This window comes from Gallinula chloropus, assembly GCF_964237585.1.
Source record: "Gallinula chloropus genome assembly, chromosome: 1".
NCBI lineage: Eukaryota > Metazoa > Chordata > Aves > Gruiformes > Rallidae > Gallinula > Gallinula chloropus.
Genome location: NC_140085.1, coordinates 213,930,627 through 213,949,651, shown reverse-complemented (window position 1 = coordinate 213,949,651; position 19,025 = coordinate 213,930,627). Strand labels below are relative to the sequence as shown.

General features: G+C 40.7%; 1 protein-coding gene across 4 annotated transcripts in view; it reads right to left on the bottom strand.

Moving 5' to 3' along the window:
- NBEA (neurobeachin) overlaps nt 1-19,025 on the bottom strand; it is a gene marked incomplete at both ends in the record, with an annotated part of 550,746 nt that overhangs the window by 386,438 nt on the left and 145,283 nt on the right. For all 4 annotated transcript variants that reach the window (XM_084277996.1, XM_084277994.1, XM_084277997.1 and 1 more), the window contains 2 exons: nt 8,984-9,117; nt 9,539-9,736. In XM_084277996.1, coding sequence (XP_084134122.1) covers nt 8,984-9,117; nt 9,539-9,736 — 332 coding nt within the window. The remainder of the gene's footprint in view (nt 1-8,983; nt 9,118-9,538; nt 9,737-19,025) is intronic.

Sequence of the window (19,025 nt, the reverse complement as noted above, 5' to 3'; positions counted from 1 at the left end):
TCACATTAAACTTGCAAAATTCTGTGCACTGCCATACAAAATTCCTCTCCATTCTTGCCTATTTTCAACTCCCCTAGATACAAAGGCAAATATAAAGGAGACTTCAGCCCATTCCTACATCTCCTCTATTCCACTCCCTGCCTAGAACAGATCAGTCTTTCTGCAGTGCAGCTAAGGTACAGACACACAATGAAAGTATCTATGTCAACCAACACTAAATCAGACAGAATTAATGATCTCTACTAAAAATATAATTAATTTCAGGATAATTTTGGGGTTTTTTCTACCAATTTTCAATATACTAAGAATCAGGGAAAAGACTAGTGACAGACCAAAATATGAAGATGCTGTATTTCCAATGGTTATGATATTGCTTACTGTATAATTAATGTTTTGTAGAGACAGTAAGTCTCTGGAACACTGTTAGGTAAAAATTCTGAAGTTTAATTACATTGTTACAGCATTGCCTGATTTCCCCCTCAAACATACATGTCCCTTGTGAAGACTTAATTTATTTTTTTTAATAAATATATAAAACAAGCACAAAGTTGCTGCTCACTGCATACACTGTCTGGGTGGAAGATGTTCTTATGGATGCTTTCATGCCTGTCTCTATGTTTATTATATTTGTAAAGTCTCTACCTTTATAATTCAAAGTTATTCTTATGATGTGCACTGTGAAGTTACAAATACCACCCAGCTTACATCATTCATCAAAATATAGAGACATATTATAAATAAATGTTATGTATCAATAGTTCATCATTATGGCTCAACATTACAAGATTTCAGTGTCTCAATCTTCAGTCAAGTCATGCAAAACTCCTTAAATAAAAAAAATACACTACAATAACTCAAGAAAGCAACAGCTTCTGTAGATAAGTCTTCAAAATTCCAAAATATGACACTTCCATCTTCATTAAAAATAAGACCAATTGCACACAGCAATACATGTTTCACTTTCACTGCCCATTTATATCGATGGGAATTTTAAAGAGCCTTTTCATATTACATGTAAAACAAGCTCACGGTGGAAATCCCTGGGTTACAAAGTCTTAATGCTGTGACAATCACTGAACAAGAAAAAGCAGCCTTTTACAAATTCTAAATTGACTGGTAGTTCCCGCTAAGCAAACAATTACTACTGCTTGGTGGAGCTAAAATACAGGACAATTTAGATAAACTGATTTTATGAAATGAATTTCTATGACCTCACTTAAAATTGAAGCATTCTTTTAGGAACAAGCAGTCAGATATTCAAATAAACTCAGATGACAAGGGCTTTGGAGGAATAAAGAAAACATGAGGAGGGAGGTTTTTTTACCATTTGGATAAAACTGAAATTTGTCTTGGTTTTGGTTTGTTTGGGTTTTTTGGTGGGTTTTTTTTTTGTTCTGTTGTTGGGTTTTTTTAAAGAAATCACTATATAAATCAACTTCTCTAATCTACTCTTTCCCATGATAATTTTCTTTGAAAAATTTATCTTAATTACTTTAAGTTTCATCTTGGATTGTGCATTACAAAATTCTCTGGATTGTGCTTTACAAAAGGCACCCTTAATTAAAGTAGGCATGTAGCTATAAAGATGATATATATTTATTTATTTATATAATTTATATAATTTATTTATATAATATATTTATTATATTGAATAATAACACAAGATTTAACTTGAAGAAGCTATATAGGAGAGAATGATGCAGGTATTTGTTCTCTCTGATTATCTTGGGGAAGGATCCTTTATAAACTAATTTCATTTGCATTTCCAGCTTCTCCATCACAGGCTGTTAACTTTTGCAAACTAAACTTAACATAAACACTGCAGCTTAAATAAAGGGGTATTAAGGAAAATCATTCACCAACAATTAATGTTTTGTTTTTAAACAACAACAACAATAAAATCGTAAGGTACTTGCCTCTCAACTTCAATCCCAAATGCAATATGGGCTGTAACAATAACAATTACTACTATTATTAGTTGTTGTTGTCGTTATTATTACTACTTTTTGTCCTTCTCTTTGTTGTCTTTGTCTGCTGGATGCCCATTACATCTCATGCTAGCAAACAGTTTTAAATTAGTGTGGCTGATTCATTACATAATTTGTTACTTCATCAGAATATTGACTGAATATTTCATAGTATGGACTTAGAAATCCTCAGGGAGAAGCATTAGTAAGATATTAGCAATACACTTCAATGCACAGAAGTTGTGAGATGAACTCCCTATCCTTACCTTATTCCTTCAGGAAGAAAACCAAAGCACAAACAGTAAGCACAGATTTCAGATGCTGTATAATAATATTAGAACATAGATTGGGAACACAAAAAGGGGTTTTCATCAAGGTATGCTAAAGCATGAAACCAAACACTTGTGCATGTTGCTCTGCTGCTCCATTACTAATTACTCCCATTCACCCATTCATATTTATGCAATCATGGCCACTAAAGCCTCTGTGACACAAATTCAAGAAGTGTTCCCCTAACCAAGCTAGAGGTAAGCCAAATTCAGAGCAGAAGAGACATGGACAGATGGTGGGGATAGAAAGGAAGGTCCCATGAACTACAGCTAGGGCAGCTCCCTGAAGTGTTTCCTTAGCTTCCAGTCTAACTACATTATCTTTCTTTAAGCTTGTGGATAGAGATGGGAAATTTCTTTCTTTTCCCTTTTCCACTTCTCTTTCTCACAACATATGATGAGAACAATTAGAAAAGACTACTAAATGCATTTCATCCAAACTGATGGCACTACCCATGAGTCAAGTGAATAGGTGACGCCTGGGAGAATTATAGAGGCAAGTCATCACACACCTCTGCTTAGGGATGCAAAAATTTGGGGTACAAACTCATAAAATAGCCATGTTTAGCAGTTCCTGGATCTTCTGGAATGTGCAGAGGTACCCAATTTGGCAATTTACAGAGGTTTTCAACCACATGATACAGTGACAGTATTTTCACTATTAGCTACTGTCATAGAATCACAGAATGGCATGGGTTGGAAGGGACCCCAAGGTCCAACCCCTGTGCCTGGAGCTACACAAGGTTGCCCAGGGCCCCATCCAACCTGGCCTTGAACACTTCCAAGGATGGGGCATCCAGCTCCTCACCACTCTCTCTGTAAAAAACTTCCCCCTAAGAAGTTTCCAGACAGTCTGATTTGGCAAGTCATGTTCCTGCTGTCACAGTTTGGGAAGATTCCAGTAGACCTGAGCAGAGACAGGTTATACTAGAGATGTGAAATTTCCTGTGAGATATCCACCCCTGTTCCCTTAGAAACGCATGGGGATAGAGTTAGCAGCACCCAACTCTGCAAACTCCAAATTGCAAACTGGAGGTAGCAATGGTCTGGGACCTTGGCTCTCCATCAGAGGCACAAAGGTAAATGCAAGGACCTCAGAAAGGATGACTCTCAAGTTTATATACCTGGTCTGGCTGTGGCAAATAAGAAACCTCTTGGAAGTCAGTAGGAGAAGGCAGGTTACACAGGTAGAACACTACCTGTCACACATCTTATTTGCTACCATGATCTTAAAGACAAATACAATTTTAAAAATTACATTATTAATAAAGAATTATTGGAAGCTCATAGATTTTTCATATTAAAATAATAAAAAAAATCAAGACATCAAATTTTATTTCCTATCAAGCTGTACTACTTCATAACTGTGAAAACTGCCTCTTACTGCCTATCAGACTTCATCTATCAAAAAGCAGATGCAGCAATACCACTAGTTATAGCCAGGAACCTCAAAAGTCATCATCTGAATATAAACAATACTAAAGAATGAGTATGAGATATTAATTGATCAGGGCAACTGACAAAAAACATTTACAGGAAAAGATGAAGAATGTGAGTTTAAATATTATTGTTGTCCCACTGTCATAGATGTTTCCATTTCATTGACCTCAAATAGGGAATAAATATACTTTGCATCAATACTATCTACAGTTATAGTGATGACTCAAATTAATGTCAGCAATAAAACTGACAGAAAAGATGCCCACATCTATTTTGCTACAAGTTTGGAGGGGTCTACATATCATCTTTAAGAAACTTAAGGTGTGCCTAGGCACTGCATTTATTTACTATGATAAACAGTAAAAGTATTTTTACTTTTTATGGTATAGTCTATGTGATCTAGAAACTCCAGTTAGTAACTTCCAGAGTAAGCATATATCAAAGAGAATTATTGGACTGACTTAATATATTTAAGCAAACATATACAGCTCCTTCTACATTAAGTCCAAAGCAACAATCTCATCTGAATTAACATGTGTAACTGGGTCAGTGCTACAGACTGGGCACCCAATACCTGGTCAGAATCAGTTTGTACATCAGTGCTCAGCAGACCCAAATGAATTCAAAACACTACATGAGAGACTACAAGTGAACAAACCAAGTCCTTCCTATCCTACTACCCATATCCTATTACCAAAGATAAACCACAGTATTGTAAACAGAAAAAAAGCACTCTGTTTTTATTACAGAAACACCTTATTGACCAAAACTGGTAATTTTTGTATTATTACTATTGTAATATTGTAATAGTATTACTATTGTAACCAGAGTACTGAAAAGTAGGATGAAAACCCTAGAATCATAGAATCACAGGGGTTGGGAGGGACCTGGAGAGCTCATGGGGTCCAACCCCCCTGCCAAAGCAGCTCCCCAGCTCATATTGCACAGACAGGTGTCCAGATGGGGCTGGAATCTCTCCAGAGATGGAGACTCCACCACCTCCCTGGGCAGCCTGTCCCAGGGCTCTGGCACCCTCACTGGGGAAAAGTTCTTCCCCATGTTGCTGTGGAACTTCCTGTGCTCCAACTTGCAGCCATTGCCCCTTGTCCTGTCTCCACAGACACTGAAAAGGGGCTGCCCATTCCCCCTGCATTCCATGCTTAAGATATTTATAAACATTCATAAGGTCCCCCCTTAGTCTTCTTTTCTCCAGGCTGAACAGTCCCAGCTCACTCAGCCTTTCCTCACAGGGGAGATGCTCCAGGCCCTTCATCATCTTTGTAACCTCCTCTGGACTCTCTCCAGGACATCCCTGTCCTTTTTATCCCAGGGAGCCCAGAACTGGACACAACACTCCAGGTGGGGCCTGACCAGGGCAGAGTAGAGGGGGAGGATCACCTCCTGTGACCTGCTGCCCACACTCCTCCTGATGCCCCCCAGGATCCCATTGTCTCTCTCAGCCCCCAGGGCACTCTGCTGGCTCATGGCCAACCTGTCATAACCCAGGACCCCCAGGTCCTTCTCCACAGAGCTCTTCTCCAGCAGCTCATCCCCCAGCCTGTACTGATACAAACAGTTATTCCTCCCCAGGTGCCAGACTCTCCACTTGCTTTTGTTGACCCTCCTCTGGTTTCTCCCTGCCCAGCTCTCCAGCCTGTCCAGGTCTCTCTGGATGGCAGCGCAGTGTCCTGCGTGTCAGCCACTCCTCCCAGCTTTGTACCATCGGGTACTTGCTGAGGGTGGATGCTATTCAAAAAGTATCAGTCTTGGCATCAAAGTTAGGGGACCAGTCTCCTGAATTAGGTACATCACCTAATCCAAGAAAACATACTTGAGATGTGAACTCAGTTTCCATAGTCTTAATTTCAGTGTAAGAGAGAGAGCACAGGGGTCTTTACAGAGCTTCCAAAGCAAAATTATAGGTTATTTCAATACCTGGTCTTAGAGAAGAGGTAAATAAGACACGCACAGAACACCATTCAAACACAAACCTGCTATATTCCTATTGCCCTGCTTTAACTCTAAGAATTTTATTTACAATTAATCTATTAATTTAGAAAAAAATAAATCTGTATTGGATCAAGACAATTAAAAAGATGATGCCTCACAGTCATGTTAAGAAACCCCTTCAGAAAAAATTAAACAAATTGAGAACCTTGAACTTATTGAACAGGTGTTGATATGTCCAGGAGGGAAGGAGGTGAGAAGGATTCGGAGAGTAGTCTGGACACTTACATTAGGGCATCAAACACAGAATCACAAGGTTGGAAGAGACCTTTGAAGATCATCAGGTATAACCATTCCCATCCTAAGCTAAACCAGATCCCTAAGTACCTCAGCTACCCTTTCCTTGAACACATCCAGGGAAAGGGACTCAACCCCCTCCCTGGGCAGCCTGTTCCAGCCCTGACGACTCTGTCAGGAAAACATTTGTTTCTAATGTCCAATCTGTCCCTGCCCTGGCACAGCTTCATGCCATTGCCCCTTGTCCCATCTCCTGTCCCCTGGCTGAAGAGACCATCGCCCACCTCTCTACAACCTCCCTTCAGGTAGTTGTAGGTGGGGAGAAGGTCTCCCCTCAGCCTCCTCTTCTGCAGGCTAAACAGCCCCAGCTCCCCCAGCAGCTCCTCAGAGGATTTGCCCTCCAGCCCCTTCCCCAGCCTGGTTGCCCTTCTCTGCACTCGCTCCAGGACCTCAATGTCCTTCTGATGGTGAGGAGCCCAGAACTGGACCCAGCACTCGAGGTGTGGCCTCACCAATGCCCAGTACAGGGGCACAATTCCCTCCCTAGACCTACTGGCCACACTGGTTTTGACACAAGCTATTTATACTTCTCACCTCCCAGGAAAACATAAAGTCAAAAGGCTGTTCCAGGGAAAACACAGTGAGCCTTTACAAACATGATGATCTACCATCATCGAGCATCATTTGGACCTTTAGGTTTTTGGCAAAGTGGCATCTAGATTATCTGCTTTATGAAAACACACAGACTGCAAAGGCTGAATGCCAACTACTTTTCAGAAAGGAGGAGTGCAGGTCTCTGTTGCTGTTGTAGATACATTGTCATAGGTAAGAAGGATATAAACAATTATCACATACAGTCCAACAACTGCATATTGTACAAAAAAAAATAAAGAAGAGAATAGTCTAAAATACAAGGGGAAAGAAGGGAAGGATTCAGTAAAGATATTTCTTCCTTTATTCTCCTCCACAAACAAATATTAAAGGTGGCCACATTTTTCAAGTTTAGCCTTATTTCCCCATTATCTCCTTTCTTTGGCCCTAAAAATCCTTTACTTCTTTATTTGCCTACTTCATTGTCCACTTAAACTATTATTTTTCTCAATGTCTACATCCTATTAAATTAATTTAAGAAAACAATGCACATCCCCCAAAACCGTTGCTTCAACTTTTAAGTTACATCTCACTAAGAAGCTGTTTGCTTAAAAGCCTTATGAATATGCTCTTGACTTGGGATCACATCTTGCTGTCTTATGTATTTGTACAACATATAGCATAATAAATTGCAGATTTTTTTATATAAAATTATCTAATTATGGGATAAATGCATTGATTTTTCCAAGAAGAACTTTTTTTCCCCCTTACTTACAGTTCAACTAACTCCAGAAATATTCAGTACATTTAAAATTGGATTTTATGGATGTTCTCACCCACTGGAAAGACCACACACTTTGGAAGAATTAGTCTTTATCTTGACTTATTTAGCTCTCCATTCTTAAACAGACCTAGTTACTGCTTTACCATTTATTAAAGTCTCAGCTCATTAACAAATTCAACATGTATTTTCCTCATATGCAGGGCACATACACACATAACCTTTCTTAAATTGGAATAATGCATTTTTGCTTACTTCAGTGCCAATAAATCAAAACATACAGGGATTTTTTTTTTTTGCAAAAATTTATTTCCAACCAAGCTATTTTTTCTCTCTTCCCCTTACTTCACAATACTGCAATGTGAAGTACATACTGGAAAGCAGACTACAAAACAGTAAATATCCCATACAAGCCAATGCACAAACAGATTTTCTGTCTTTAACATTGAATGGAACAACTTGCACCACTATATTGCTTGGCTCATTATTTTTAGGAGAGTGCTATCACTGCTAACATTGTACTCAAATATTCTCATGAAATAAATTAACTTTTCATACCACATAAACAAATAAAAACCCAGCAGCCAACTTAGCCTCATATATTTGAGTTACCAAAAGTGAAAACAGATAACTGACAAAAGTTGAACAAATTGAATAATTTCTTAAATTAGATTGAGACAAGGGATCTTTTATGAGAAATTATACCAATGTATCACTTTCAGTTGAATTTTTCAAAACTGTCAGAAATTTCACTACTATTTAATTATTTTTCAGTTCATACAATCATAGAATCTCCAATTTTTAAGGATGGAAAACACCATTAAGATCATCAAGTCCAACCATCTGTCCAATACCACCATGTCAACTAAACCATGTTCTGGAGTGCCATGTCTACACCTTTTTTTAACACCTCCAGAGATGGTTAATTAATTAACTTATTACTGAACTATCTAATGCAATAGAAAATATCCAGAGTCATTAATAGCAGAGTATTCTAAGTAAGAAAATAAGACATGTAACCATAGCTGAGCTTCAGTGAACGAGTCAGTGTGGGTACTGATGGACTCCTGAGCAGTCCTTCACAGGCCACACATGGAAGCAGTCATCATTTCAACCTGGGGGTTACTTCACATGTCCCTTTTTAAACCTCTTGGCATGTCCCCAGTCATGGTTGCAATTGTACTATGGCCCCAACATAACTGCTTATAGCTCTATGACTTTTTGACCACATATTAATATAGAAGGACTTATCTTTCCTGAATTTTGAATGCCATTAAATATTAATTCAAATGAGAGATTTTGTGAAAGCAAACAACATTGCACTATCAAGAAAAGGAATATTGGTTTGTTTTAGAAGTTTCAACTATCACAAACTATCCTGAAAGACACAAGTTATTTGGATTTGTTATTTAATCCAACCAATTTTATGCCAGTTCCATCTGGAATTTTATGAGATTAACACAAATTACACATCTCCATAGTAAACTACTTTTAAAAATATATATATTTTTTCAAAGAAATGTAAAATGTAAGTCATGGGGTTTACAAAGAAAAAAATATAACCTAAAACTTCCACAATAAACCCAGAAATATTCTTAGATTAATTTAGATCTTGCTTGAAAGAAGCTTACCAAACTGTTGTTTCCACCTGACTGTCGTGCAGCTGTCGATTGTCTAACTGGGCAAAGAGAGGAAAAAGAACTTGAATCCCTCCAATGGAATGAATTGCACTGTGAATGGAGTGGGTTACGATAGCTTTCACATCCTACATTAATAAAATAAATAAAAGGAAAAAACCTCAGTTAACCTCAGTTTTAAAGTATGGTTACAAACATAACTTGGGAACACTTTAAATCAGGCTGGTTTTAACTTATTTTCATTACTTATTCCACTGTAATCACTATACTTAAAGGCAAACTATATTGAAAGGCAAACATTAAATAGAAAAACTTCAGTATCATGAAAAACTGTGCCTTATGGTATAAAGTATGTATTTCTTAAGAAAGAAATAATCATCTTTTGCTCTAGAAAGTGAGCAAAGAAATAACAGTTCAAGTGATAGGTATATTGAGAGCTGAAATAACACAAAATAGCAATCTCTTTGTATGCTAGCACACAAATCCTCTCATTATCTAAATGACATTGAGTTAACAGCAACCATAGAACATCAATTTATGAGCACAAACCTGAAGCATAAGAGCATGGGGGGAGTGTACAAAAATGGAAGGATTTTCCTTTGGTGAGGATTCGAGGCATAGCTGAGCATCAGTAGCTTTTGCATTGTAAGTAAAAGCAATGCTACTTGCAAGTTTCCCATCATACAGCACTTGTTTATGGTGCTCAGCCAGATGAATGTCACTCTCAGATTTAAATTTGAATGTACTCTGGAAAAAAAGAAAAATTCAGATAAATGCCATGAAAAAAAATGTGCATAAAATACATTGGTCTTCAGAAGGGATAAACTTTGCTTCCATTTTTCTATGGGTTAATACTAATGAATTAGATATTTTTATGCTTTTTAAGCTCCGTATCAAAATGATAATATAATATTTGGCATTTCCAATTTACTTATTTCTCTCTCAGCATCAGTGTTAACACGTTTTAAAAGTAACTGGAAGAAATGTGTCATGTTAAACACCTATAAATACGTGAAAATGAAAAATCAAGCATATTATGCATTAAAAATAAAGACAAAATGAATGTCTTACATTTTGATTCATACAAACTCACTCAGAATACAGAATCATATAAAATTTTGATTAAAGAGAAAGTTATTTTTAAACAGCATGCTTCATTAATAGACAGGAATATACATGAACAAGTTAAGCTAAAAAAGAAAGCTGCATAGAATTATAAGGGCCATGTTTCAAATTGTTTCTCAAATTCAAAGTTTTTACAACGGAAGACTGAAAATGTCAATTATTCTTAAACATGCCATCATTCATATCTGAGCTAAAACCAGGTTTTCTGGTAACACTGACAAGTCAATCAAGCACAAGAAGAAAGATTTCTGCCCTTTTGCAATGCGTTGTCAGACTGACTTCACATATGATTACTTTTGCATGTAACAACCATTTGACATTGGCAAAAAGACAACTAGTAGCAATAAACAGTGTTGAACTGATACAAGTAAAGCATATATGTTAGAATTGACCACCATTTCAATATTTCATTTTAGGTTTTATATATATAAATTTAAAAATGTTTTGTTTTTAAAATTTAGCAGATAAGGGAAAGGCTGTGGATGGCATCTAATTGGATTTCAGTAAAGCCTTTGACACTGTTTTCCACAACATTCTCCTGAAGAAACTGGCTGCTTATGGTTTGGATGGGTGTACACTTTGCTGGGTTAAAAACTGGCTTGATGACCAGGCCCAAAGAGTTGTGGTGGATTGTGTTAAATCCAGTTCATGGCTGGTCACAACTGATGTTCCCTGGGGCTCAGTACTGGAGGATCCAGGGAACTCCAGGCCTGTCAGCCTGACCTCAGTCCCGGGGAAGATCATGGAGAGGGTCATCTTGGAGCTGTCATGCAGCACATGCGTGATGGCCAGGGGATCAGGCCCAGTCAACATGGGTTTACAAAAGGTAGATCCTGTCAAACTCACCTGATCACCTTCTGTGACAAGGTGACCCGCTTAATGGAGAAGGGGAAGGCTGTGGATGTGTCTACCTAGACTTCAGTAAAGCCTTTGACATGGTTTCTCACAGCATTCTGACTGAGAAACTGGCTACCACTGGCCTTGACAGGGGGACCTTCAGCTGGGTTAAAAACTGGCTGGATGGCCGGGCCCAAAGGGTGGTGGTGAATGGAACCAAATCCAGCTGGAGGCCGGTCACGAGTGGCACCCCCAGGGCTCAGTCCTGGGTCCAGTCTTGTTCAACATCTTTATCAATGACCTGGGTGAAGGGATTGAAGCTCCCTCAGTAAGTTTGCAGATGACACTAAACTAGGAGGAAGTGTTGATCTGCCTGAGGGTGGGGAGGCTCTTCAGAGGGATCTGAACAGACTGGACCGATGGGCTGAGACCAAGGGGATGAGGTTTAAGAAGGCCAAGTGCAGAGTGCTGCACATGGGACAGAACAACCCCCTGCAGCGCTACAGGCTGGGGGAGACTGGCTGGAGAGCTGTCAGGCAGAGAAGGACCTGGGGGTGTTGGGTGACTGCAGGATGAATAGGAGCCAGCAGTGTGCCCAGGTGGCCAAGAAGGCCAATGGCATCTTGGCTTGTGTCAAAACCAATGTGGCCAGTAGGTCTAGGGAGGTAATTGTGCCCCTGGACTGGGCATTGTTGAGGCCACACCTTGAGTATTGTGTCCAGTTCTGGGCTCCTCACCATCAGAAGGACATTGAGGTTCTGGAGCGAGTGCAGAAAAGGGCAACCAGGCTGGGGAAGGGGCTGGCGGGCAAATCCTCTGAGGAGCAGCTGAGGGAGCTGGGGGTGTTTAGCCTGGAGAAGAGGAGGCTGAGGGGAGACCTTCTCCCCACCTACAACTACCTGAAGGGAGGTTGTAGAGAGGTGGGCGATGGTCTCTTCAGCCAGGGGACAGGAGATGGGACAAGGGGCAATGGCATGAAGCTGTGCCAGGGCAGGGACAGATTGGACATTAGAAAAAAATGTTTTCCTGACAGAGTTGTCAGGGCTGGAACAGACTGCCCAGGGAGGGGGTTGAGTCACCTTCCCTGGATGTGTTCAGAGAAAGGGTAGCTGAGGTACTTAGGGATCTGGTTTAGCTTAGGATGGGAATGGTTGGACTCGATGATCTTCCAAGGTCTCTTCCAACTTTGTGATTCTGTGATTCTGTGATTCTCTTTAATATCTTTATCAATGATCAGGACAAGGAGATCAAGTGCACCCTCTGTCAGTTTGCAGACAACACCAAGTTAGTCAGGAGTGTTGATCTGCTTGAGGGTAGGAAGGCTCTACAGAGGGGTCTGGACAGGCCAGATTGATGGGCTGTAGCCAACTGTATGAGGTTCAGCAAGGCTCAGTGCTGGGTTCAGCACTTGGGTCTAACAACCCCCTGAAATACTGCTACAGGCTTGGGGAACTGTTGGCTGGAAAGCTGCCTGGCATAAATGTACCTGGGAGTGCTGGTTGACAGCCAGCTGAATATGTATTCCCAGGTGGTCAAGAAGGCCAACAGCCTCCTGGATTGTATCAGACTTAGTGTGGTCACCAAGACTAGGGAAAGGATCATGACCCTGTACTCGGCATTGGTGAGGCTGCACCAGAAGTACTGTGTGCAGTTTTGGGCCCCTCACTACAAAAAAGATACTGAGGTGCTAGAGCTTGTTCAAAGAGGAATGAAACTGGTGAAGGGTGTAGTAAATAAGTCTTAATGAGGAACAGATGAAGGAACTGAGGTTGTTTAGTCTAGAGAAAAAGAGGCTGAGAGGAGACTGTGTCACAGTCTACAACTACGTGAATGGAGGTTGTAGCCAGGTGGGTGCTGGTCTCTTCTCTGAAGTAGTAAGTGGCAATGTAAGAGAAGATGGCCTGAAGTTATGCCAGCAGAGGTTTAGATTGGTTATTGGGAAGAATTTCGTAACTGAAAGGGTTGTCAAGCACTAGATCAGGCTGCACAGGGAAGTAGTGCAGTCACCATCCCAGGAGGTATATAAAAAACAGATAGATGTGGTTCTCAGGGGCATGTTTTACAGATGAACTTGGCAGCTGCTGGAGAATGGTTGGAGCAGACCTCTCAGTCAGCCCTGTGCCATGCTTGGTGATGTCAAGTGGAAGGGAGGCAGCAATGCCACACTGAAAACGTATGAGATGCAGATACTGTAACAAAAATTGCAATTAGGAAGCCCAAAAGAAATTGCATGGGACATCAGGGGTTTAATTCACATCTGGCAAAGAAGGATAATGTTATTTTTAGTTGCATTAGGAGGAGCGTTGCCAGAAGTTGGAGAGAGGTTATCCTTTCCCTCTACTCAGCCTTTGTGAGGACATGCCTGGACTTCTGGGCTCTTCAGTAGAGCCAGTGGGCCACTAAAATCTTGAATCCACTGCAGGATCATTCTCATGAGGAAAGGCTGAGAGAGCTGGGACTGTTCAGCCTGCAGAAAAGAAGTCTCAGGGAGAAACTCAAAAGTGTGTACAAATGTCTGAAGAGACAATGCAAAGAAGATAGAGTAAGGCTCTTCTCAGTTGGGCCCAGTGACAGGACCAGAGGCAACAGCCACACACTGAAACACAGGAGGTGGTGCCCTCTAGACATCAAGAAACACTTCACTATGAGGATGACTGAGTATTAGCACATTGCCCAGCCAGGTGGTAGAGTCTCCATCAGACGTCTTCAAAAGATGTCTGGACATTGTCCTGAGCAACTGTCTCTAGGTGGCCTTGTTTGACCAGGGAAGTTGGACCAGATGACCTATAGGACTTTGCTTCCAACAACTTCAACCATTCTGTGATTCACACTTGGGTTAGGAGTCTATTTTGGAGAGAAACTCCCAGTGATCCCCACTTAGTGCTCTGTTCATACTGTAAAGCTGTTCAGAACCAGAGAGACTTCCTTTCAGTGAGAACTGAAATGGATTCCAACTGGTAGTAGATATTCAGACCAAATGATCAAACTACAACCAATCTGAAGTAAAACCCCCAAAATACACATGCTGTGGGTATTCAGCCCTTAGCATCAAACATTTTTAATCTAGAAATGTGTTCCTACTGTGCCACACTACTTAATGAAAGACCTAAAGAAGGAGTATTATGCTTGGAACTGAAGAGTTTGCTCTCTGTTGATATTGCTGGCTACATCTCTCTTATCAGGAAATGACTGCTACAGATTACAGATTTGTCCTGAGGAAGGTGATGATGTATTTCTCTCCAGTGGACATTTTTAACTCTACAGATAAATCTCTGTGCACTTTCTGCAGAGACACAAATAATTTAGTGATTTCATTGATTCCCAAAGATATCTGCATTCTGCATGTACTATATTTTTATCCTTATCCACATGAAAACACTTCTTATCCAGAACATTTGTCATGCCTCTAAGCTTTGTCAGATCCCAAAGCTAAGAAGGAATGTTTTACCTCTATAAAATTTTTCTATAACTTTGCTGTTCTAAATACATTAGTGTTTCAACACAAAATTCACATAATTTCTTTAGCATGATTCTTTTCACCTTCCACAATCACATAAATTATAATCTCGTACGTTTTATAAACAAATTCTGGCATTACTCTGCCTCCCAATTTTCAGCATTTATTATGCCTCAAGAATTTATCAGAAACTGTTGTTTGAAAGTCAAGTGCAAAATAAGTCGTGAGTCAGTATAATACTGCCTCACAAGCTTTTTGAGAATCACAGAATCACAGAATCACAGAATCACAGGGGTTGGAAGGGACCTGGAGAGATCATGGGGTCCAACCCACTTGCCAAAGCAGCTCCCCAGCTCATATTGCACAGACAGGCGTCCAGACGGGGCTGGAATCTCTCCAGAGATGGAGACTCCACCACCTCCCTGGGCAGCCTGTCCCAGGCCTCTGGCACCCTCACTGGGGAAAAGTTCTTCCCCATCTTGGTGTGGAACTCCCTGTGCTCCAACTTGCAGCCATTGCCCCTTGTCCTGTCTTCAGAGACACTGAGAAGGGGCTGCCCATTCCCCCTGCATCCCATACTTCAGATATTTATAAACATTAATTAGGTCCCCCCTTAGTCTTCTTTTCTCCAGGCTGAACAGTCCCAGCTCACTCAGCCTTTCCTCACAGGGGAGATGCTCCAGGCCCTTCATCATCTTTGTAGCCTCCTCTGGACTCTCTCCAGGAGATCCCTGTCTTTTTTATCCCAGGGAGCCCAGAACTGGACACAATACGAGAACTGGACACAAAACAAGAATTAAAGGGACTTTCTGTCATCAAAGCCTAACAAAAGTGATCATAAATTGGAAATTCCAGTCTCCCAAAGATTGTTATAACAGAATAGAAAGAGAGGCTACAAATTCTGATATATGATAGTCCTTCACTACTAACATTGATACACAGAAAGCGGAAAGAAATCCAGTATATGCATTCTGTACTGGGGACTTGAGATCGTACAACCACAACACAATAGCTGAGGTTGTCCAGTGTATAAGCTCAAATTGCAAATGGTTAGTTTACTGGCCACTGAAGGAATGTAACTTTGAGATCTGGTACAACCACAGTAAGGGCATAAAGAGAGAAGAAAAGAGCATTAGATTTAACACATTGTATATATGGTAAAGCTGCACGGAGGATCCATTGTCTTCTCCAGTAAAACAAGCTGTGCTTCATCAGGACCACTCCTTATACACCAGCAGCTTTCCCTTTCCTTTAGCAGCAAGAGTGCTCCTTTTTGATTTACCATTCACCTCATTTTGCTATTATAGGTTCAAGAAATCTGAATTTTCAAGAGTATTTTGTTTGTATGTGCATGCATTAATGTGATTTAGTCCAACCTTTGTACCCAACAAAAGGATTGATACTGCAGCAGTGAACAAGAGCAAATTCAGATGCAGCAACGTAGGGAATAATCTGATAACTCGTTCTAAAATGCACATGGCAGGGTTAGGAGGAGTGGCACAGACTTGACAGAGCTATTAGGAAAGGATTTTGTTGAAAGATCCCTTTATAAATAGCACCAAACACTGTTATCACCTCTTCCTCCCTCACTACCTTCCTTGCCCCTCAGGATCCCAGCAGAAACTTTGCAGTTTGCTATTAAATATAATTCAAAATTTCAAGCCACTTTATGGATAAATTTGGGAAGAGACAAATCTCATAGTTCTACTGCTACTATATATTCCTCTCTTCCCCTCTTAAAAGATTAATTACATGTAATTTTTATGCCATAGTTACTAAGTGCAGCAGCTTTTCCATATTGCTATTCACACAATCAATGTCACATTTTAGTTCAAAAACAAACAAAAAAGGCTGCTTGCTACAAAAGTAAACTATTTGCTTAATAAATATATTTTTATTTTAAGGCATGCTGGTTATCACTCAATGCATTCAGGACATGTGAAGGTACTATGATACAATGTTCTGTAATAAGCATGTAATGTGCAATAAATAATATATTACATAAAAACAATAAATACATCTTAATGATTTCTTTAGTTTCTCTAAAATCCATTACTTCTGCCTGTATCACAGGATAGGGGTGGCTCAAGGCACAATGGATTCACTTTGCTTTGGAGATTAGATGTTGGCATTAGAATCATAGAATCATAGAATGGTCTGGGTTGGAAGGGACCCCAAGGATCATAGAGCTCCAACCCCCCTGACACAGGCAGGGACACCAACCTCCAGGCCTGGAGCTACACAAGGCTGCCCAGGGCCCCATCCAACCTGGCCTTGAACGCCCCCAGGGATGGGGCATCCACCCCCTCTCTGGGCAGCCTGTTCCAGCCCCTCACCACTCTCTCTGGAAAAAACTTCCCCCTAATATCTAATCTAAACCTTCCCTCCTTTAGTTTTAATCCATTTCCCCTTGTCCTGCCAGTGTCTACCCTTTTAAAAAGTCAATTCCCCTCCTGTTTGTGTGTTCCCTTCAGGGACTGGAAGGCTGCAGTGAGGTCCCCCCACAGCCTTCTCTTCTCCAGGCTGAACAAGCCCAGCTCCCTCATCCTCTCCTCGTAGGGGAGCTGCTCCAGCCCTCTGATCATCTTTGTGTCTCCTCTGAACCCTCTCCAACAGTCCCACAGCCTTCTTGTATTGGGGCCCCAGATCTGGACACAGGACTCCAGATGGGGCCTCCCGAGGGCAGAGCAGAGAGGGACAATCCCCTCCCTGTCCCTGCTGCCACCCCTCTGCTGATGGAGCCCAGGATCCCATTGGCCCTACGAGCTGCAAGAGCCACTGCTGGCTCATGTCAAGCTTCTCATCCACCACAAAACTTACTTGCCACATTACATACTACATATATTCACAGGTGTGTGTCTGCTGTGCTGCCACATGCCCTTGTATGCTGGTAGAAAATGCAGACTTCTCTGTAATCCAGAGGTCTTGATGGCAATCATTGTAGACTAGAGACACTATGAATGATTGTGAATATAGTTGAATGAGAGGCAAAAATCACAGTCCCTTGTCATGAACAAAGCAGGTAGAGCACTACAAAAGGGACAGTCCCTTTCCTTAAAGAATCAGAATCCTAGGATACAGTGGACTAAAATTAGAATTGTAAATCAAAAGATCTACCACAGCCTTAGGAAAGGAAAAAATAATCTGTATGAAGACATTCTCCAAAAAATTCTCAAGTATTTTGAATCATTGCTCTTTGGGAGAAAAGCTTTGGCACAACCAGAGTTCACAATGCACCTAGAATAGTTGCTTTGTTGGAAAAGTTGAATAGTTGATTCTCCCAGTTGGATAAAACTGCCAACAGCTAGAATGAATAGGGGACACTACTTAAAAGTGTCAGAAAGGCCAATTTGCATCAGCAAGTCAGGTAAGAGCAAGAATGTGATCTCTAATGTCCAGCAATTAGAGCTAAGTGTCAATTGAGGCTCCCTTGGACTATGAAATACAATACTGAATTGTTCTGAACTGATGGACCTTTTCACCTGCATAGATTCTGAGAGAATTACAGAAATAAACTTCATTGAGACCTGAGAGAGACAAGCTTTGAGTGAAAGCCACAATCAGTGCCCTGAGATCTCTAAATTACAGGACATGCTTCCTTTTTTTGATTGTGGGCAGGTCTTGTATTGGAAGAAGGTGAGAAAAAAGGGTTCTGGTTTGTCTTATTTCTTGGAAATAAGGAAGTTAAAGACAGAAATTGTGTTATTTCTAGGGTCTCACTGTAGGAACCTGCTCTTTTTAACTGCTGTTGGTAAAATATACTTTCAGATTCTTAGACAAGGAATGAAACTACTTTAGAGAGAAATGAAGCATTATCTGTGCTGTGAACATGACCTAAACATAAAACCACAATGAACTAAAAAAAAATAAATGTCCCCAAGCTATTAAATTTCATTTCACTAACACTTAACCAAAATCCCTAAGAAGCTACAGGTGTGAAGACAGGTAGTTTCAGGGAAGTCTATGAATCAAGGAACGTAATTCGACAACACTGTGATAAGGTTAGTGCAGTAACTCCTGGAAATATCACTTAGCATGATTGTGTGTATGCCTTATCCCTATGAAGACCCCACCAAAATATTACATATCAGTTTTCACTTCTTCAAACAAATGAAACCATTATTCCTACTTGGTATCTCAGAATCACAGAATCACAAGGTTGGAAAAGACCTTTGAAGATCATCAAGTCCAACCATTCCCATCCTAAGCTAAAACAGGTCCCTAAGTACCTCATTTACCCTTTCCTTGAACACATCCAGGGAAGGTGACTCAACCCCCTCCCTGGGCAGCCTGTTCCAGCCCTGACAACTCTGTCAGGAAAACATTTGTTTCTAATGTCCAATCTGTCCCTGCCCTGGCACAGCTTCATGCCATTGCCCCTTGTCCCATCTCCTGTCCCCTGGCTGAAGAGACCATCCCCACCTCTCTACAACCTCCCTTCAGGTAGTTGTAGGTGGGGAGAAGGTCTCCCCTCAGCCTCCTCTTCTCCAGGCTCAACACCCCCAGCTCCCTCAGCTGCTCCTCAGAGGATTTGCCCTCCAGCCCCTTCCCCAACCTGGTGAATATCACTTCAGTATGCTGCTGCATATCAAGAAGCTTCATTAATTCATAAGGTTT